General features: G+C 36.0%; 1 protein-coding gene across 1 annotated transcript; it reads right to left on the bottom strand.

Annotated features, from left to right (window-relative positions):
* Positions 1–1256: 1256 nt before the first annotated feature.
* On the bottom strand, positions 1257–5524 carry LOC145066389 (ABC transporter B family member 25-like). The gene is made up of 17 exons (XM_079013619.1): positions 5236–5524; positions 4902–4970; positions 4752–4787; positions 4576–4650; positions 4370–4494; positions 4164–4263; positions 3909–4080; positions 3711–3829; positions 3410–3520; positions 3174–3318; positions 2965–3097; positions 2820–2895; positions 2669–2734; positions 2459–2566; positions 2280–2387; positions 1998–2195; positions 1257–1611 (listed from the first exon to the last, which is right to left on the bottom strand). The coding sequence occupies exons 1-17, from the start codon at positions 5302–5304 to the stop codon at positions 1402–1404; spliced, it is 1920 nt and encodes a 639-aa protein (XP_078869745.1). The 5' UTR covers positions 5305–5524; the 3' UTR covers positions 1257–1401.
* Positions 5525–22611: the final 17087 nt, after the last annotated feature.

The following is a 22611-nucleotide window of genomic DNA, read 5'->3' as shown; positions in this document are numbered from 1 at the left end:
ATTTTTAAAAAAATACATGTATATATATTCTGCATACATATATGTTTTTTTTAAAGGTTATATAGACAAAAGAAGGTTATTATGTGAAAATATGTTTTTTGTTTTATATAAATATGATTTTATAAAGCTAAAAAAAACATATTTGAAACAAAATTTTGACAAACAAGATGTACAAAAATACTAAAATTTGGATGAATTTGTAACAAAATTTTGAAATCAACGCCAAAAGTGTAACTTGTGGACCAACTTTGTAAAAATTTAATATCTAGGCGAAAAGTGTAATTTTTCAAAGTTGGATGACCTGTTGACCGGGCAAAATGATCAAAATGAATATAATTTTTCCTTTTTAGGACTTAATTGACTAGAAAAAAAAAAGATAAATATTAAATCAATTATGTAGTATAAACATAAGTACGTTAGTAGACTATGTGTAAAACCCGTGTATTACACGGGTTGATTAAATAAAAGATTAAATATTAAGTATTTTTTTAAATAAAATTTTGAAATAAGAAAAGAAGAAACCTATTAATCATAATTTTATGATATTTATTACATTTAATACTTTACATATATAAATATAAAAATATTATGTGGCTTTTTAATTTAAAATTTGAAAAAACCTAGAAATTGACATTTAGATATTATTTATTTCAAAAATATAATAAAATGACAAGTGTTAAAACTTATTACACCTAGTATTAACATATTTATATGTAAGGAAATCAACTATAATAAATAAAGATTCATTTTGTCATATATATTAAATGGTTTTATTTTTAAAAAAAAATTAAATACAAAAACTCTAAACATTTGAAAAAATTTGAATTTATAAGATATATAAACAAAGGAAACTAATGAAGTTTTAATTTAGAAATGTTAAAATTACAAGGAAAATGAATTATTAAAATTAATATGCATTTATTATTAAATTTAAAATTATGTGTGAATTTAATAAATAAATTAAAAAAAAAAAAAAAAAAAAAAAAAAAAAAAAAAAAAAAACCATAAAATGCCATATGGAAAAAATTTAATTGAAATTCTTGTAAACCTCATTTAGCGTTACTATCGTATTAGTATTATATGATGGACATATTCAAATTGTTTAAAACTTGTGATCACATTTAGGGATGAAAAAAAAAAAAAAAACTAATGTAATGCTAACGTTGAAGAGAAACATTTTTAGCCGATACGGATGTTACGGGTGAAAGAAATTATCATTTTGGTTTTAGCATACTCTTCAATCAAAACACACCATGTAACCATGCACATTCATATAACCACTTGCATATATGAAAAAAAATATATCTCGAACTTGAATATTAAGGTTTCTTGATTAAACATAAGTTCCTATACCAATACTTATCCGATTACCCGAATTAAAACTCAATATTTATCAAGCATTTATAGCTTGACTTCGGCTTTAGCCCCTTGTAATTGCCTCTTCACTAACGCGGTATAAATACCATCTTTGCTTAAAAGATCATCATGAGTCCCTTGTTCAACTATCTTCCCATCCGATACAACCGCAACCGTGTCCGCACTTTGTACTGTCGAAAGCCTATGCGCTATCACCAACACCGTCCTTCCCTTCATTAAAGATTCCATCGCATCCTACCCCCCAAAAAAAATAGTTTAATTCATGTCGAAATAACCACAAATATTTATACGAAAAGGTTATTATTTATTCCAGCAACCCTAAGCTGGCCCACAATGACACAGCATCATCATGTGAGATGTAAATCAGATACACAGTAACCGACCAGTATTATGCTAGGTGGTTGGCATAAGGGGTCATGGCCCACAAGTAGCTCAATCCACAAGGTTATATTTGTGATTATTCGTGTACAGTCTGTTAGGTGGCTGACATAAAGCGCTGGGCCCACAAGGAGCCCAATACATACTGGATTTAATTATTAAAACTCTTCGCACTGGTGTTGCTGAGACTCGAACCCTTGTCGGTATATGCAAAAATACAAAAATAAAATAAAAAATTTTACCTGAACCAAGTACTCGCTTTCTGCATCCAAAGCACTAGTGGCTTCATCTAAAAGAAGGATTTTAGGGTTCATCAAAAGAGCTCTTGCTATGGCTACTCTTTGTTTTTGACCTCCCGAAAGTCTCACTCCTCTTTCTCCAACAAAAGTTTTATATTTTTCAGGGAATTTTGATATAAAATCATGCGCGTTTGCCATTTTCTGTTCAAATAAAAAATTAAAGGTTTTAACAACAATAAGAATTAAATTTACTAATAATTAGTGTTTTTACTTTTTTACACTTACAGCTGCTTTTTCCACTTCTTCCTCACTTGCTTTTCCATTAAGTCCATAAGCAATGTTCTCTTCAATTGAACAATTGAAGAGTGTAGGTTCCTGACTCACTATGCTTATCTGTGTTTTCAAAGATACGAAATGTTGATTATGTTGAATCTTGAAAATAAGTGGGGAGTTTACAATTTTACCCTTTTGTGTAGATGTTCATGTGATATGTCTACTAGAGGAACCCCATTAATCAAAACTCTTCCTTTCACAGGATCATAAAATCTTTCAATCAAATTCGCTATGGTGGTCTGCAAACAAATAAATAACGTTTCTTGAGATTCATGAATTGAGGGTAAAAAGGGAATTTAAAATTTTCCATTTTACTAATTAAATTTTAGTCTGATTATTACCTTTCCACCACCACTAGGACCAACAAGTGCAACTTTTGAACCAGGGTGAAGTTTCAAATTTATACCCTGAAATTTAAAAAAAAATGTAAATTATTTAGTATTTTAAATTTTAATTATAATTTAACATTTTTTTTCGTGCTTTATAATTTACCTCAAGCACCATATGACGTGGACGAGAAGGGTAAGAAAACCAAACATCATCCAACTCCACTTCTGCATCTCCATCACTACAATGAAAAATTACAATCAATAACTAATAAAAGATATATATAAACGAATGAAATTACGAAATTAACCCCATAGGACACTTCTTTCCAGATTCAGGCATTGAAGAAACTCGATCCAGAAGCTGAAAAACTCTCCTACTTGCTCCAGCAGCTTTCATTGCCACTGTGTAAATACTAGACAACCCAGACACAGATGATCCAACTGCAACCAAATAACCAAATTCATTGATCTTTCATAAACCATAAAAGGGTATTTATGTAATTATTGAAATAAGTACCTGTGAGGCTATAAAGAATGAAGGAAGTAAGAGCTCCTGGAGTCATAGAGCCTGCTATTGTTAAATGAGCTCCATATATCACTACTATGATAACTGATAGTGTTGATGCTGCATTCAAACCTCCAAAAAACAAACCTACCACTTTCTGCAACCAAATAACAATAAAAAAAAATAAGTTTTTTTTTTTTTTTTCTTTTTATGATTTATTGTGTGTTGAAAAGATATAAGGTACTTACAGCATACTGAAGTCCAAGTTTTAATGTCTCATCAACTTTCTCAGAGTAACGTGAAATCTCAAAACTTTCTTGTGCAAAAGATCTCACAGTACGTACAGCACCAAAAGATTCCTACAAATTTATATAAAAAAAATTAAATTTATAAAAATTTTCTTTTTGGAATGTTGTCATTCATACTTTGGTTACAAAAGAATGTTGGATGTGATAGTATTATAACAAAATATGGGAGTCTTAGTTGGAGTTATAATCACACATTTGTAACTTTTGTAACAAGTAGGGGTAAAATGGTCAATACACACACCTCAGCAATTGAGGAAGCAACAGCTGCAGCAGCTTGAGTTTTGTGGGAAACTTCACGAAGATAACGTCCAACTTGGCGAACAGCAATTGAAATGAGAGGAACAACAACCAAAGCCAATACTAATAACAAGAAAAAGATGATTAATTTATATGTTAAAAAAAGAATTTATTTTTTACTTAATATTGGTTTTAATCTTACATGTTAGCTTCCATGATGTGGTAAACATGAAACCAATACCAATAAATGCAGTGGAAAGATTCCTTAAAATTTCAGAGACATTTGAAGTTGCAGCATTTTTAATGATTTGGGTATCCTCAGAAAGTCTACTAAGAAGTTCCCCTGTTCTTGTAACATCAAAGAAAGCTATTTCCTGAAAAAGGGTAAGTGAATCTTGAGTCTTGACAAAAGGGGTAGAAAAGACATTTTCTTTTTGAAAAAAGGAGTGGTTTTTACTTGATTAATAAGGTGGGTGAAAAGATTCTTTCTTAATGCAGCAACGATTCTTTCACTTGCTGAAGAAAATAACCATGCTCGACATGCTGTGCAGACTGAACTGAAAACAGGAAATGATCAAATGATCAAATGAGTCAAAGTTGAGTTGACTTTAGTTTAAAGAAAATGGAGGAATTGTGGTTTTTGAAATTTTTTTATTTTCATACCCAATTATGACAATAAGAAGGATTCCTAGTATGGTTCTGTTGACTAAGCTTATTGCTTCACTTTTTTGTTCAGGTGTTTGGAGATCTCCTGAAACAATATCAATTATTGTCCCACCAAATCTTGGCTGAAATTTAATAAATAAATAAAAGATTATTATTCTTGAAAATAAAATTATATTGAGGGAGATGAAAAGATGTAGACATACAATCAGGATACTTGATGTGGATGCAATCAACAAAGCTATAGTACCAATGATCAATCTTCCTGCCTCTGGTTTTGCCTGTTAAATAATTAATTAACAGCTTAACATTTTCAGACACAAAATATAATTCAGCATTTGAAAGTGACAAAATGATGAAAATTGAAATACCATATACTCACCAGAGAGAGCACTCTGAAAAAACTCACATTTGCAGCCTGTTGGGTTTTCATAAACGAAGTTAGAAAGGCTTAACATGAGTTTTTCACTTAGGCATTATGTCAAACAGTTGGGGGGGTGTAAACTGGAAGTAGAAAGAAACAGTAAATTACCGGCACTGCATCCCCAAGCTCAAGATCATTCTGCTCACCGTTTGCCAATGGATCGTTTCTCATCAAACCCTGAAATTAACCACCAAAATTAAAGAGTATAAACCCACATAAAATCGTAATAAGATACTTCCCCGATAACTAAAACATACCCAAAATCATATTCATACGAATCAAGTAATGGACACGCATAAACACACATTATGCCTCAAAAATTTAAGATTTCAAAGATGTAACCATAACAGTACAGAACGATTCATAGGAGTCGTTGAATTTTAGTTCAAAAGGGTACGGAAATCTAAGTTGGCATACTAATTCAGAGTTCATGGAAACTTACATTCCTATTAAGCAACGGAGTTCTCTCGCCTCTCATACCATGCATACCACCACCAGAAAATCTATCCATCACTGCAAGAATTATCACTCAAGGTCGATATTACAAGATTCAGTCGACGTATCAATCTCTAATTCAACAGTTCCGATAAGAGATTCTACGTATCAGAGTGAATCATTCGAACCCATCACAACAAAAGAAAGTTTGAATTTTGTTTCGAATTCTTGCTCTAAATTCGAAATGGGTAGTTAGAAAGAGCGTGTATATATACACTCCAACACTATCTTTAGAATGTGTGGTTATAGTTTCTGTCGTTACATGAATGATTTGGTTATAGTCCGAATGGAATCTTATTTGTTCGTGTCGATTGACGTCATTAGTTACGTTAATAGGTATTGTACGTGGATCTCATCCCATCAAATCATTGGAGACATAATCCCACAGTCGGTGCTTTTAAACCTTAAATAGAAAGGTTTGAATTACTTGGAGAAAAACCAACTATTCACATGTGTAAAATTGATTTTCTTTTTCTTATATATTAGATTATGACCCGCGCTAAAAGCAGAAAACACATAAATAAAATACAAATTTATATAGATATTACAAAATAGTTATAAAAAAAGTAGGGTTATTGGTATTATTGAAATGTGTAGAAATTACACTAAAATAGGTAAATATATATAGCGTTGAAGGACCTTTTTATAGACAACACTTTTTGTTTTATTAGTTCAATGACCTTGTTTGTCACATATAAGTACCTTCAAACCTTTTTTACCTGTGACACGGAAAACAACTATATATAGTCAACCATGCGTGAAAATGGGTGTACACAAGTATAATCCAACATTTAACAATGTACTTTCAAAATACATTGTTATTTTATGGCTATATTGCGAAATATAACTGTTTATTTAAAAAAAAATAGTAACTTATTTATGTTCCTTCAAAATGAGTCACATAACCCCCCCCCCCCCCCCCCCCCAAAAAAAATATTAAATATAAAGAAACTATAACCAATAAATCTGCAACGAAGCTAATCATCTCCTTCCACTTCATCTCTAATATCAGATCTTTTTTTCCTTAATCTAAGTTATTGTCACCATCATCGACAATGTTAAGATTCATTGATGGCTTCTTTTTTATTTTAGGGATAATATGACAAAAAATCATTTATCAGGTCCATCATTTATGTTTATATCTTCGTTTTTTTTGTTAATTTTGATATGTTTTCTTCGGTTTACTATCATCTTTTTTTTTCAGGCTCCTTTTTTTATGAAATAACATTTGTTTTGTGAAATTCTTTCTATGGTTTTGAGTATGTGTAGGTATGTTGATTTTTTTTGAAGTAAAGAAAGTAGGGTTTTTCTTCGATGTTGGTTCCTAGGTTTGGTTCTTATTTTTTGTGATTTCTCATAATCCATTGCGTTTTATTTTTCATCTTTATCTACAATCTTTATGTATAGAACACTTTATTCATATAGTCATTCACTATAGAGTTTAATGAAGGAAAAAAGAAACACCCTTTTAGTTTTATTTACTTTGCAAATTATCGAGCCTCCATGCAAAGCTTACAACATAATGAAAAAAACAAAAAACCCTTATGAGGTAAATGCCAATTACGATTCTACCCCATTTCCTCTTGTAACAATTATCTCACTTCAAAACATCTACTTTTGTGTTTCAGCATATTATTGATAGCATGAAAGATCCAAGCATTGTTGCATTTTGGTTAATCACAATGCCTTAAATTATGGGAGAATTTAAATATGGTGATGAGGTCAAACATAAAATATGGTGGTAATACAAGGTTCTTTTATTTCTTATTTATTTATTTACTTATTTTTTTAATTCAACTTTATTACGAAATTAAATAACTTCTTTTGTTGATATTAGTGTTTCTTATTTAGAAAAATATGTGATATGATCAACTTCGTGATGCTATAGCAATGAGAAAACATGGATGAGCAGGAAGTGAGATAAATTTATACTTTATTAACTTCAATGAAAAGTTAATTAATTACAATTTTGTTATTGAATTTGAAATACAACAGGGATTATATCAATGGATCCTGAACATGCAATAAATGATCCAGTGGTAATAAAGAACATTCCTTACTATAAAGCAAAGAGCAAATTAGGGGCAGAAGTGATGAAGCTCAATCTACCACCATGACGTCAAAAGGGGGGGGGGGGGGGGGGGGTCAGTATAAACAAAAGTTTTTTCATTTATTCTTAGTGATTTACATATTTGGTCTATGTGTTTAGTTGATTTTTTTGGTTTTGGTCCCTAAAAGAATCAGGTTGTAGTTTCTGGACCTTGTTTCACTGTTTCATAAAGCTTTTATGATTGCCTAAGTTAACAGCCTAACTATTAGTTTTTTTTTTTTAAATCACCATTTTGCCTTTGAACCAAAACTAAAAAACATATATCATAACAACAAAATTTATATTTTTCTTTTCTTTTTTTTCTTTTTTTTTTAGATTAGATTACATTTTTGGTCGTTGAGTATACCTGGTTTTTTTTCAGAAGGTTCTGAGGAGCGTTTTTGGTATTTCAGGGTCAAATGCTGACTCTAGTTGAGTGCACACTTCTATTATACCGTGCATTCTTACCTGCCCATGTATGGTACCGATTCTTTTTGAAAAAAGAATACGGGAGCCTATTTTCATCTTTCACAACATGCTTATATTTAACTTTAAAGCTCACATCAATTGTTGAGAAGGTATATTTCTTATTCTTATTCTGTTACTGCCGGAGACATAAACAAACTTTCTAATGAGTGCGTTCATGTTTTTTGTACAACCCGTCTGTTATATTATGTCATGTCATCTCTTGTCTTGTCTATTGATTTTTTACAAAGGTATACACAGACATGTAACATCATAATTTCATTATATATAACATCCAATTTTAACATTGAGTTTATTGTTTTCGAAAATAGAATCATAGTTACCGGTTAAAAAGATGGAACCAAGAACCGAACACAACATCAAATTTTTTTTTTCAAAAACAACATTATACATCCAAATTATAACTATTCAACAAAGAACCATACGAATGAGTAAAAATATATAATTTCGAAAACAATATCAAACTTACAGATTAAAATGATTTAAGGAAGAAATACATACATTTATTCGACTAATCAGACTGATGGGAAGGTTGAAGTTTTTTTGCATTTGTTTTCTACGTGGGAATTATGACATAATGTTTGTGTAAATCGATTATTAAAAAGGTTTGAAATATATATATACAAGTCAATATGATGAAAATTAGCAGGTAATCAATTGAAATCTCATTTAAACTTAAAATAGAAGATATCATGCTTGAAAGTGTATTGGTTCATAAAAATATCTGAAACTTATGAAATTTGAAATCAATAGTTTCTGAGATTTCAACATATAATGTATTTGGAAAGCAATTTTGAATGAAAATAGAGCCTAAATTTAAGGTTTACATTAATAAGGAACCAATTTTATAGTTGTAAGTTTGGAAAGAATTCAAGTATCATTTTTATTCAATTCCTACATTTAATTTCCTAATACAACGGATTGACTTCTTGTTTGATCAAGGTGACGTAAGCAAATTGATCTAAGGGTGTAAAACCTATAAAGAAAACACAATCAACGGTCCAGATTGTTTTAGATGATGTCGTAAGGTTTCTCTTTTAATAATATTTAGAGATTTGTTTTCTACGTGGGAATTATGACATAATGTTTGTGTAAATCGATTATTAAAAAGGTTTGAAATATATATAAAAGTCAATATGATGAAAATTAGCAGGTAATCAATTGAAATCTCATTTAAACTTAAAATAGAAGATGTCATGTTTGAAAGTGTATTGGTTCATAAAAATATCCGAAACTTTTGAAATTTGCAATTAATAGTTTCCGAGATTTCAACATATAATATAATTTGGAAAGCAATTTTGAATGGAAATAGAACCTAAATTTAAGGTTTACATTAATAAGGAACCAATTTTGTGGTTGTAAGTTTGGAAAGAAATCAAGTATCATTTTCATTCAATTCCTATATTTAATTTTCTAATATAACGTGTTGACTTCTTGTTTGATCAAGGTGACGTAAGCAAATTGATCTAAGGGTGAAAAACCTATAAAGAAAACACAATCAACGGTCCAGATTGTTTTAGATGATGTCATAAGGTTTCTCTTTTAATAATATTTAGAGATTATATTGAATCAAATGACTAAATCTATTCAATAAACATGATTTTTATTTCAATAACTCGTATTATATGTTAAGTCTTTGATTTGGAAATGGGATGATGATCTAAAGAGGTTGATCAATTATTTTTCATGTACATCATAAGTTCTCAATCTTAATTTAAGATATTGTATGTATAAGCTTATTTCACATCATTTTTATTTCAATAACTCGTATTATATGTTAGTCTTATACTATGTCATTTAGATCATAGCTTTGCACTTTCGTGCATTCTTTTCAACCAAAATCGAGAATATTGTTAAAATGGAAGAAGGAAATATAGGTCATGTCTTCCCCCTCTTACCAATTTCAACATAAATACACGGTGTACACTCTTAATATCATTGTAATTGTGACCTACCTTCTCGAATTAGGACATCTTGGACAAAAATTAAAATTTCAATATATACAAGTTTTTTATATATCGATAACTAATAATTAATTAGTGGTCACAATACAAAGAGTAAGAAGGCAAACGGGTAACAAGTTACGCCGCTAAATCTTTTTGTATGATAAAACTAATTCTTTTAAAGACTACATCCTATAAATCTAGGGGACATAACAATGATATGCATGATCTATTATTGTACCCTAGTAAAAAGCTTCACAACATTCGGGGGCTCAGGGCGAGGAAACCAAACGTATCAAATGCAAATGATACGAACATGTGTTGATTTTCTATGCACGACTTCTCATGTTTCATGACTTTGCATTTAACAACTCTTAAGTTTAAAACCGCATGGCTTCCATTTCTTTCTTTATCCTATTCAACTCGATATGAAGATAAAAAAACAGTTGTATTATGCCTTGCATTTGGAAGTTTAGGATTAATCGATTCCCAAAATAGAATATTATTTTATTGGATTCTACTTAAAAGTTAACAAACAAAATAGTACATAACATTTATCGCTTCGGTTAACAAGGATCCAAAAAACACTTATAATAGAATTAGATCACCCCATAAACCTTCATGTAAGGTTATCTTCTATCAAGTATTCCTAATTTGAAGAACGAGGGTTTTAATTTGGTGAACAATTATAATTATATTGATTAGGGGGCGCGAGTCTTATTCTTAATTTATATATTGTTGGGAATCTTAATGGAATAAGCAAGTTGACTAGTTTCCATTATCCCATATTGGTTGGGAAAGAAACATTTAGTGAGTTTATAATGCTTATTTCTTGATAGGCCTTTAAAGGCGTAGTGGATCAAGGGATGTGCTAAACTTACACACACACATTTAGCCTAGCTTAGCACTATCTGACACCGTGAGTGCACGAAATGGTGCGATTTAGGCACAATTGGCACGATGCATTAGTCGCTTGGGGCTGAGGAGCTTTTATTTTTAGTAATTTCGGGATCGGTCGGCTGGTTTGTTCGAACTCTCCTTTTCTCTTGGCGATTTCTTCCTAGTTTCTGAGTATTCACTTTGCATTTATCGTTTTCCATTGTTGATGGAAAACCGATAATTCTGCATTAAATCCTGGGGTCTGTTGCTTACAGCTGATAAAAGCGAAGTAAAAACTTTTAAGGATAGGAGTCAGATCCGTGCAAGTTTCTACAAATCGAGATCAACTACAAACAAGTCGGTTTTACTTTATTGTTTCGCATTTAAATTTGTCCAATAACAGAATAGTTTGTTTCTACTCTTTTCCTATAATTAGATCTGATCGCGAATGATCAATCTGATTTCTGGATGAAAATTGATAACAATAATAATATAATTGGATTTATTATCTTGAGACATCTCAACATTTAATCTTCTATATTAATCATTGGTTGGTTGTGAAAAGTTTTGGATATTTAATCATAACTATTATTTGTTCATTCGTTTGTTTGTCTATTCTAAATAATTCGTTATTAGTTCCTAATAATAATTATCAGATTGTTTAAGTATCAAGTTAGAATTCAACATATCTAAAGTCTATTCTATAATCTATATTGATAATTTTAAAATATATGTATACTTAAGCCACAATCACAAGGATATTGACAATGTACCTCTATATTTGAGGTTGATGGGTAAAAGAAAGAATAAATTTCCTACTTTAATTGATATAATAGCAACATTGGCTATCTAGGTTGAAAATAATGACTTAAGTTATCATAGATCTTCGTCTTTGTACGTTTAACAGTTTCGAAATTGTATTGTTCCAAAAAGACTAGATGGTTCTCATGGACTTTTTATAATGTTTATGTCAAGACTTCTCCTTTGAAGCGCATTAAGCTTCAGTTTGTTTGACCAAAAATTCAAATATGCGGATATGTTAAGAGATTGGACATTAACATCCTACCGCCAAGCAATTATACTCCAAATAGAATTAGCAATTGTGCAAATAATTAATAAATGATCACCGGTCTATGCTGTCAAATTACACATAGGAAAACCCATTGAATCAACATCAATCCTTTTTGATGTGTTGTTCATTATATATATATATATATATATATATATATATATATATATATATATATATATATATATATATATATATATATATATATATGATCAAAGTTTTAAATTTATAAAACTGATATTATCACAACTAGACTGTAATATACTAGGAGCTGTAACTAATTGTGTGTAGTAGTATAGTTGAAGTAAGATCAGGTATCAAACACAAGAGGAATAACATGATTTCGAACCATAAAATTAAACAATTATTGGCGGTTTTGTTAAAAATAAATTAAACTCAAATTTAACTAACAAACTAAGCTAGGAAGTTGATTCAAGCAATATTTTAAAGTACTTTCACTTAGATCTTGAATTCCCCTCTTTTCTTACGATTGATATATTAGAACTGCAATGAATTTATATTGTTAATTACCTATTTCTATAATGATTAGTTATCTTGGTATGATTATTTAACTATTAATTATGAGAACAGCTAACATAATGATCATGCAATTAACTATTTAAATAACTAATTAAATGTTTGGATTATGAAAGATTAGATCTAGTTATTAACATTAATGGTCATGAATATTATTCAGATTGATCCTTTAGCCTATATAAAAATCAGTTGTATGTAATAAAAATCGAAACTTTAATACATAAAGATTTACGATGCATGGGTTAGTCTGTTACTCCTTCCCCGTTGTACGCAACAGGTGTTTAGTCCCAAGAATAGACAAGAATATAGGTCTAGGAATAGAAAATCCTTACGACAAAGTTCTATCTTGAAGGCCTTGGCTACATGGGGGAAAGAGGATGGTATCAACACATTAGTAAAAAACATGTTAGGCAGTACCGAGGTGGGGTCCAAGGGACTAAGTGGAGACATCATTCAGGCGAAGTCAACATCAAGTAACACCAACATCAGGCAATGTCTCCGTAAGGTTGCAGATGGACATTTTACTACAACACTAAAAGTGTTATGCTCAGTTACATCCCAAAAATTCAACAAATTTAAAACTTTTCAAAACAACCCGTTTATTAATGGAAGTGTTACAAAACCATTGTTTTCAAAATATTATTTAAAATTAGAGACTCCAAATATCAAATCAATCGAAAACCAAGGATGTGTACGGTCACGTCTTCGCCTTTCCATGGTCCACTGAAGTACCTGAAACCATAACCACAATTATAAGCATGAAACTTTGAGAGTTTACCCAAAATACCACCACACAAATAGATAACATATACAAACAAGCATGCTCAAATACTCATGCCCAACCCAATCAGCCTCGGTCTGGAATACCATGCATGTCTACGATGGGCCCAGTCATCCTCAGGATGGATTACCCTCGTATCATAAGCATGTTTGTCCAATCAGCCATCGGGTTGGAATACCATACATGTCGAGTCCAATCAACCATCGCATTGGAATACCTCAGGCCTATTGACCGATGCACAATGTAATCCAGTGTCACCATATACCATATAATCATGTCGGTTCAATCAATCATCGGGTTGGAATGCCAATATACAAGGGATCCAGTTGTCCTCGGGATGGAATACCCTTAGGCCCAACCAATCATTAGGTTAGAATACCCCCGGTCTGTTGGCTCACACGCATAGCAGTAAAACCTCAACCACCAACCAACATATAACCAGTCAACAGACAATCTAGTAGATATACAGATCGCTAAGCATAACATCATTCTATATACCAGGATACCGATCTAACATATCTCTACAGCATAATAACATACTATCACATGACAAGATATCTAATCCAATGGGCTGGCCTTGGTGCCTTCGACCCGTAAGTACAGTGAGGAAAACTCACCTCTCGTTTTGATCCATAGTTGATGAGGTCCCGACTTTGAATCTCAACTCCAACCGATACATATCCATCCAAGTGACCAATCACAACCAAAATCCCAAAATACCCTTGGGGTCAAACTTGGTCAAAGTCCGTAAGTCAACTGAGTCAACCTAGCCGAGTCAACCCAACTGAGTCAGCTCGACCGAGTCAACCCAGACTTCGTATGTGGAGCGTACTCTGGAGGTACGCTAGGCGTACATGCAGCCTCGCAGTTGACCACCATCTGGGTGGTTGACCTCGTACACAGGGCGTACCCTTGCAAGTCCAAAATTTCCATTAAGAACTTAATGGCTTAAACTCTTACGTCCAACTTCAGATCCATGGCTAAAATACTCTTAGGAGTCATAAAGTCTCCGACTTTATGACCTAACATGTCAAATAAAACACAAGGTCTTATTCCATTAAGACCTTCTAAATGATGCATGAAGCTCAACTAGCTATTTAGAACCCATTTTTATGACTTAAGATCCTCCTAGGGTCTGAAAGGAAAACTCAAAGGTCAAGAACATGCCATATTCAAGATCTAACATTTTGGGACCAAAAAGCTCCATAAAGACTCCCAAATCTAGATCTATATGCTAGAGGAATAAAGTTGCAAGCTTTTTACCTTAGAATGGTTGCAAATGAAGTAAAAGTCCCAGATCCAAGTGTTCCACTCCTTCAAGATGAGATTGGCTTCCTTCCTTCTTCTTCTAAGGCACCAAAAAAACACTTCTAAGCTTGAAAAGGCTCTTCAAGGTGAAACTAGGGTTGCACAAACGTTTGAGAGGGATGGAGGCAGTTAAGGTGGATGAAATGAGGCCACAATAGTTCTTAAATACAAGACACACCCTAAAAATTAGGGTTTCCTTAACTAGCAAGTACGCCCAACGTACACTGATGTATTCCCAGCATACTAGGGTGTTCCATAGTACGCTCAGCGTACACCACATACGCATGGTGATATGTACATATATATATATATATATATATATATATATATACATATAGTTTTACATCATATCTTAATATTTCTAGTCATTTTTATGCCCTTTATAGAGAAAAAAAAAGATACTTAATTTGTTGTATATTGTGTTGTAGGGGTAAAAGACATGCTAAAGGAAGCAGGAAGCTGGAAGCTAGGAATTTGGATCAAGTCTTAAAATGAAGAAAAATACACTCTCTAGTCGTGGTGACATTTCCACGACGTGGTGTTTTGGACTGTCCTGATGGATCTAGAAGACTTGTTGAATACAAGATAACCACGAAGGCCACAATATGGTGGACTTACCACGAAGTGGTGATCTGTTTTCGGGAAATTATAAATAAAATTCATTCTCCTCCGAAATTGTAACTTTTACTGGAAGCTACTGTCAATTTTTGAAGGCCAGGTATCTGTTTTGAAGCTTGGAATTGAGGAAGTCGATCATAGCTTGGGAATTGAGAGCATTAAGGAAAATACAACCCTTATTTACAATTTTCTACTTTAGTTTAATCATGTTTGTTACAATGAATCTCGTTTTTTGCTGAGTTTGATTGCTGAAACCATGGGCCAAAACCCTATGACTTTCGTTTAGTGTAGGTTTGCTTGACTTTTTATGGCTTGATTTATGGTTAGGATTAAGTTTTATTGGTTATTTGTTACTTTATCTTATTAAAGAACCTTCTATGCTTATGAGAACTACTTTTTCTATTTATTGCTGAGTTTGATCTAGATTGCATGACCATCTTTCTTAACTGAACTTGAAACTTATGATATTTGTGAATTGGAAAAATTGTAGGACTAGTGTTTTGACCAAAACCTAGGTTTAAATAGAAAAGTGGGTAAATAATTGTAGGAGCTAATATATGATGACCAATAATATATTGAATTGAATCAATAAACCAATTTGATCAATCCATTATAAGTCTAATTTAACTCGAATTGAACACTAGTAAACTTGTTAGTTTATCTGTCTGATCATCGTATGAATGAACTTGTTTGCTTAAGGATTAAGTTAGTGAACATTAACTTGGTTATCTTAGGAATCATTAACCAATGAAACACTAATCCATTGCACTTCCATAAACCAACCATAATAGCAAGTAAATCAAAGCTAAACGAAAGTCTCTCAATTACCTTGGTTTAAATCGTCTTTTGTGTTTCTTGCTTTTAGTTTTCATATTTGCCTTAATAGTTGATAGTTGGTTAGTTTAGTTAATTAAGTTTCTAGTCTTACAAAAATAGAGAAAACACCTTTTTTGAATTAAATAGAAATTTAGTTAGTAGATAAGAATTAGCTAATCATCTCGTTCCCTATGTTCGATACCTGTCTATTATGCTATACTATTCTCAACAAGGTACATGGCCTTAGGTAATAATTAGTTACATTAGTAGGATTAACTAGTGCAGAATTATTTACGCATCACATGGCGTACTCCGAAGGACATAATTACAACAATACCATTAGGGCTCCTTTTGCACATTTTCTTGAACTTAGGGACCAAAATGCAATACATCTCAATTTAAGGATCAACAATGGAAGTACTTCAAAACCAAATGTTACAATTCTCCCCCACTTGAATTAGACTTCGTCCTTGAAGTCTGCTGCAGTAATTAGCCCAGGGTAGTGTTTCCACATCTCCACCTTGGGCGGGGACCGATGTCGGACAAGGCCGATGCCAGGTAGTGCTCGATGTAGCAGGGAGACTCACTAAGATTCGTGCTTACAGTTTTCAGTTTTGGTTTCACGTACTTCCGCTAGTAAGGGAAGAGCTCGGGATGATTGCATTGCACACACCATAGTTTTTAGCCTGGGAGGATACACTCTGATGTTTTGACATATGATTTGATATATTGACAGATGTTATAATATTTATGAGATACACGATTTATGACTTTTATATGATGAATGATACTTATGGTTTTTATTAATGATTTAAAAATGAAATTTTTGGACCGTATTTTTAGGATGTTTCAAGTTGGTATCAGAGCCTTGGTTTGAGGGATTCGGGCACACTCTCGGGTGTGTCTGAACTCAAACTAGGGACTTGGTATGAAAGTTTTCAAGAGAAAGGCATTTTTATGAAAAGAATTTTGAAAAGAGAAACAGGTTTCAAAAAGAGAAAAAGGGTGTGGTGCATGCAATTAGCCTAGCTCAAGTAAGTACTCCCAAATTACCCATACAAGTTTATGTTATGATATGCCTATGAGAACTACATGCTAGATTAGGGCTAAGGATCTAGGAAGGATGCTTTATGTGCCTGTTATATGTGTATCAGCTTTATGAACTGCATGCTAGTACATATTTGCCAGTGATATGATGGCCTGATTAGGACATGTTTTTATTATGTGTACTCAATGCTCGAATGCTGGTTGCTTTGTGCTTTTAGGGGTTCTAGTTATCTTTAACTAACTAGTAAACGAATATGTTAAGTTGCATATTGCGAGGACTAAATAATTTCAGAAGGTTAGGTTTAGCTCTATTTCGCAGCTCTTGTCTGATTCCAACCGTTGTAGGGTAGGACCTCGCATTCGAAGACTTATCTAGTCTTAGTGATATGTAATAGTATTCGCGAGCTAGTTAGGGGGAGATAGCAGGGACTCCTTATGCAGCTGATGGCGGAGAGTGGGTTGGTGATTACCCTAGGGCAAGCCTAGGATGAGATTAACGCGTGAAGCAGTAGTAGTAGAAGGGACTTGGTGGAGTCGAGGCAGTTCTTGAGGTAAGTACGGATAGATGTGGAAGGTAGCATGGGCTCGTACTAATGAAAGTAGAGGATACTTACTCGAATCAAGGAATGCTGAGATGAACCAAGGAAACTTGTAGTGTGTGAGATCCCTCGAGTGATGATATGTATACTGATGTTTGTTACGGTGTATTTTCAGTATGGTGACGTTACGCACTAGACCAATTGGCACTTCAGGCGCTGGTGAGGGATCAGGCTTGGGCTTTAGAGTCGGGCAGTTAGACGAGCAGACGAGAGAGTTCATCTCATCTGAGGTCATGCGCAACATTTTAGACTAGACTCCTGTGATATTCGGTACAATTAAGGAGGGTATCTTGGAGCTTTTGGATGAGAGGCTGAGTGCATTTCGCACTGAGGTGGCGGCCATGATGGGGTCGCGCACGCTAACATTTAGGGAGCTCAAAGCCTGTGGAGCTCCCGACTATCATGGGGCTCGAGACCCCATTGCTAGCGGCAGATGGTTGGCAGATGTCGCCAATGCCTTTCGCACCAGTAGATGTCCCGAAGGGGACAAATTTCGACTTGCTTCATGCCTCCTAAAGGAAAGGGCACGAGATTGGTAGGAGGAGGTTAGGAGAGCTATTGGTGATGATGCCGCTATTGATGCGATGACTTGGAGTGATTTCTCAGCCAGGTTCAGGGCCAAGTTTTCACCAGTGATTGAGGTGCACCAACTGGCGAGGGAGTTCCAGGACCTCCAGCAGAATACGAGACGATGGACGAGATCACCTATATGTTAAAGGAGAGGTCCCTTCTCGTTCTGCAGTACGTGGCGGATGAGGAGATGAAAAAGGCCTGATATCATGAGATTCTGCGGAGTGATATCTACCAGTTTATGAGCCGATCCAGCTGCAAGACACTGGAGGATATGATTGCTAGGGCACAGGAGAGGGAGATGGAGAAGAAGAGGAAATCAGATGGGGTTCAAACAGGTAGTTCATGCAAGAAGACCAAGGTATTAGATCACAGATTGAGGAGCTAGCAGGGTCGCAACCGGTGTGGCAAGTGCGGAAAGATGCATGAGGGGGCGTGCAGGGCGGGGAGTTCGGGCTGCTTCAAGTGTGGCCGAACTGGTCATATAAGTAGGGATTGTACTGCTACCACCACCACCATAGCAATTTCAGATATGATTTGCTTTCAATGTAATCATAGGGGCCGCAAAAGGGCCCAATGTTCGGGTTTAGCAGCGACAGGACAGGTGGCGATGCCCGCTCCTGCTATGTTGAGGATTACAAATGGCCGTCTGGGCCAGCCTAAGGTGCCTACGGCGAGGAGAAAGGCTTTTTAACTTACTGCAGAGGAGGCACGTGTAGCTCCCGATGTTGTGACGGGTATGTATTCTCTCCTTATCTCTTTATTTGTATTGATTATCGTTTATGTTTACTTGTTTTGTTATAGGATCGTTCTTAGCGAACGGTATATCAGCTATGGTATTGTTCGATTCGAGGGCTTCCCGATCTTTTTATGTCTCTCACACTTAGCAAGTGATTTTTTGGAGCTCCGGGGGAGCTAGAGTGTCCATTGGATGTAGAGATAGCGGATGATAGGACCGTTCGGGCTGCGAGGGTGCATCGGGGATGTACACTACAGTTGTTCGATGAGCAGTTCTCCATGGATTTGGTCCCCATTCCCTTGCGAGGGAATAAGGTTATAGTGGGTATGGACTGGTTGAGCCCCAATGGGGTAGTGATCGACTGCGAGAAGTAGCTAGTGAGAGTTTAGACTCCTAGTGGGGGAGGGTTAGTGATTCAGGGCGAGAGGCCGCAGTGTGGACCGACTTTATGTTCAGCAGCGAGGGTGAGGCGCTACCTTCAGCAGGGTTGTGCAGGGTATGTCTCTTATGTTATGGATACCCGGGATAAGGGTAAGGCGACAGTGGATGATGTACCGATTGTACGGGAGTACCCGGACGTGTTCCCATAGGATTTTCATGGGATACCTCCGGAGAGACAGGTTAACTTCAGGATTGACCTAGTCCCTGGTGCGGCTCCGATAGCCAAGGCACCATATTGGTTGGCTCCTCCAGAGATGCAGGAGTTGTCTACGCAGCTGCAAGAGTTGCTAGACAAGGGATTTATCAGGCCGAATAGTTCGCCATGGGGAGCCCCAATCCTGTTTGTGAAGAAGAAGGATGGGTCACATCGGATGTGCATAGACTACCAAGAGCTGAATAAGGTAACGTGAAGAACCATTATCCCCTCCCGAGGATTGATGATTTCTTTGACCAACTACAGGGTACATCTTGGTTCTCCAAGATTGATCTGTGATCGGGTTATCACCAGATGCGAGTTAGAGATGAGGATGTGCAGAAGACAACTTTTAGGACTTGCTATGGTCTCTATGATTTCGCGGTGATGTCGTTTGGGCTCACCAACATTCCTGCCGCGTTCATGCATCTCATGAATTGCATGTGCAGGTCGATGCTGGATCGGTCCGTGATAGTCTTCATTGATGGCGTCTTGGTTTATTCCAAGACTCAGGAGCAGCATGAGGAGCACCTGAGGGAGGTGCTGGAGACACCGAGGAGGGAGAGACTTGTTGCAATGTTCTCCAAGTGTGAGTTTTGGTTGTGTGAGGTGTAGTTTTGGGGGAACCTTGTCAACCAGAAGGGTATTCTGGTCGATCCGGCCAAGATAGAGGTCGCGATGCAGTGGGAGGTTCCAAGGTCTCCAACTGAGATTCAGAGTTTTCTTAGTCTAGCGGGTTATTATCGGAGATTCATCCAGGATTTCTCCAAGATCACTGTTCCTTTGACCTGGATGACCAAGAAGTCGGTAAAATTCTGCTGCGGGCCTGAGCAGTAGGCAACCTTCGAGACTCTCAGACAGCGATTGTGCGAAGCACCGATTTTGACTTTGCTGGAGGGATTCGATGACTTTGTGGTTTACTGTGATGCTTCGATCATGGGCATGGGTGCGGTATTGATGCAGCGGGGTCACGTGATAGCTTATGCTTCGAGGTAGTTGAAGCCTCACGAAGAAAACTATCTGACACATGATTTAGAGTTGGGGCTGTAGTTTTCGCCCTCAAGATTTGGCGACATTACCTCTATGGGGTCCGTTGTACCATTTACACGTAGCACAAGAGCTTGAGGTACCTCATGGATCATCCGAATCTAAACATGAGGCAGCGTCGGTGGCTAGATGTGGTGAAGGATTACAATTGTGAGATCCTTTATCAACCAGGCAAGGCCAATGTAGTGGTCGATGCCCATAGAGCGATATGTAGAACGGGACGTAGCATGGTATGTAGACTGGTGTTTGACCTGCAGGAAGGTCAAGGACGAGCACCAGCGACCACACGGAAAGATGCAGCCGTTAGACATTCCCATGTGGAAATGGGAAGACATCGCCATGGATTTCATCACCAAGCTTCCCAGGACCGCACGTAGAGTAGATTCAATATAGGTCATCGTGGATCGGTTGACCAAGAGTGCACATTTTATCCTGATCCAGGAGAGTATATCGGTTGAGAAGTTGGCCGAGATTTATGTTTGTGAGGTAGTGGTACGTCATGGAGTGCCCGTTTCGGTGGTGTCAGACCGGGATGTTCATTTCACTTCTAAATTTTGGAAGCGGTTTCACGAAGAGATGGGTACTCGTCTCCACTTTAGCACCTCTTTCCACCCTCTAATGGATGGACAGAGCGAGAGGATGATTCAGACTCTCGAGGACATGTTATGCGCATGTGTTTTGGATTTCGGTGGCGGTTGGGATATGTATCTTCTGTTAGCGGAGTTTCCGTATAGCAACAGTTACCATGCCGGCATAGGCCGACCTCCCTTTGAGATGCTCTATGGGAGGAATTGTATTACCCCAATTTTTTGGGGAGAGGTCGGACAGAGGGTCATGGGGAGTACTGAGGTAGTACTCAAGACCACTGAGAGGATCCATCAGGTCCGAAGTAGGCTCCAGACTGCTCAGAGTCGGCAGAAAAGCTATGCCGACAAGCGCCGTTCAGACTTAGAGTTTCAGGTGGGCGACATGGTCCTCCTGAAGGTGTCACCTTGGAAGGGTGTCATTCGGTTCAGGAATCGGTGCAAGCTAGGCCCTAAATACATCGTTCCGTTCATGGTGTTAGCTCGGGTAGGCCGGGTTGCTTACCGTTTGGATCTTCCAGCAAAGCTCAACCAGATCCACAGCACTTTCCATGTTTCTCAGCTGCGGAAGTGCTTAGTGGATGACTCAGCGGTTGTGCCTCTAGAGGATATTCAGGTTGATGACAGCCTGAACTACATCGAGAGACCGGCAACTATTCTCGATAAGAAGACGAAGGAGCTGAGGCACAAGAGGGTTGAGCTGGTGAAGGTGCAGTGGCAGCACCGCAAGGGTTCCGAGTGGACTTGGGAGCTCGAGGAGGAGATGAGGGAGCATTACCCGGAGTTGTTTCCCGACGCAACAAACTTCGAGGACGAAGTCTAAGACAAGTGGGGGAGAATTGTAACGCCTGGTTCGTAGTACGCATTTAATTATAATTTATTCACTTTTGTAGAGCTACTCGACGAGTTGGGAGCCCCAAACTCGTCGAGTAAAAACAAGAATGGAGGCGGGATTTTAAGTCACCTTCTTGACGAGTTGAGAGCCTCGACTCGACGAGTAGGGCTGCCAGGATGAAACCCTAATTTTGGGGTTTTGTACCCTATTTAAGCATCCTAATCCCCACATGCTAGCCTCATTTCCAGCCTCCAAGTCCCAAACCCTAGTTCTAGAAACCCTAATGCATTTGTGAGCTTGTGAGCCATTTTTGAGTGAACTTTGTGTGTTTTGAAGCTTGTGGAAGAAGAAGAAGAAGCTAAAGGATTCAAGGAGAAGATAGTAGATCCAGAGACTTCCTTTCATGCTCGTCATTTTCTGGTAATCAGGTCTCTAACTTGATTAGTAGTTCTTTAGATCTCCTTATTTTCACTTTATTGGGTTTTTGGTCCAAAAAGCTTGATCTTTGGGATATGGATGTCCCAAGTGAGTATACCTTCAGATCTAGGATGATAGAGGGCTTTCATAGCATAAAGGTGCAAACTTTATGTCCATTGAAGCCCCATGCAAGCCATAGGATGTCATTTTGGCCTTTTAAGCTCCAAAAGGCCATGCATGGAGTTAAAGGTGGAAGCTTTTCGTGTCCATGTAGTGTTTAGGTTCTAAGAAGTTAGGGTTTGAGCTAAACCCACTAAGGAAAGGT

This window comes from Lactuca serriola, chromosome 8 (genome assembly GCF_051521515.1).
Source record: "Lactuca serriola cultivar US96UC23 chromosome 8, Lser_US96UC23_V15, whole genome shotgun sequence".
Taxonomy (NCBI): domain Eukaryota; kingdom Viridiplantae; phylum Streptophyta; class Magnoliopsida; order Asterales; family Asteraceae; genus Lactuca; species Lactuca serriola.
The sequence above is the reverse complement of the archived record's forward strand: the minus strand, read 5'-3'. Positions and strand labels throughout refer to the sequence as shown.

Coding starts and splice junctions, on each gene's coding strand:
- LOC145066389 (XM_079013619.1), bottom strand. CDS start 5,304: ATGGATAGATTTTCTGGTGGTGGTATGCATGGTATGAGAGGCGAGAGA. Junction 4,264..4,369: donor CTTCTTATTGTCATAATTGG/GTATGAAAATAA, acceptor TCCTGTTTTCAG/TTCAGTCTGCACAGCATGTC. Junction 3,319..3,409: donor AACTTGGACTTCAGTATGCT/GTAAGTACCTTA, acceptor ATTTGGTTGCAG/AAAGTGGTAGGTTTGTTTTT.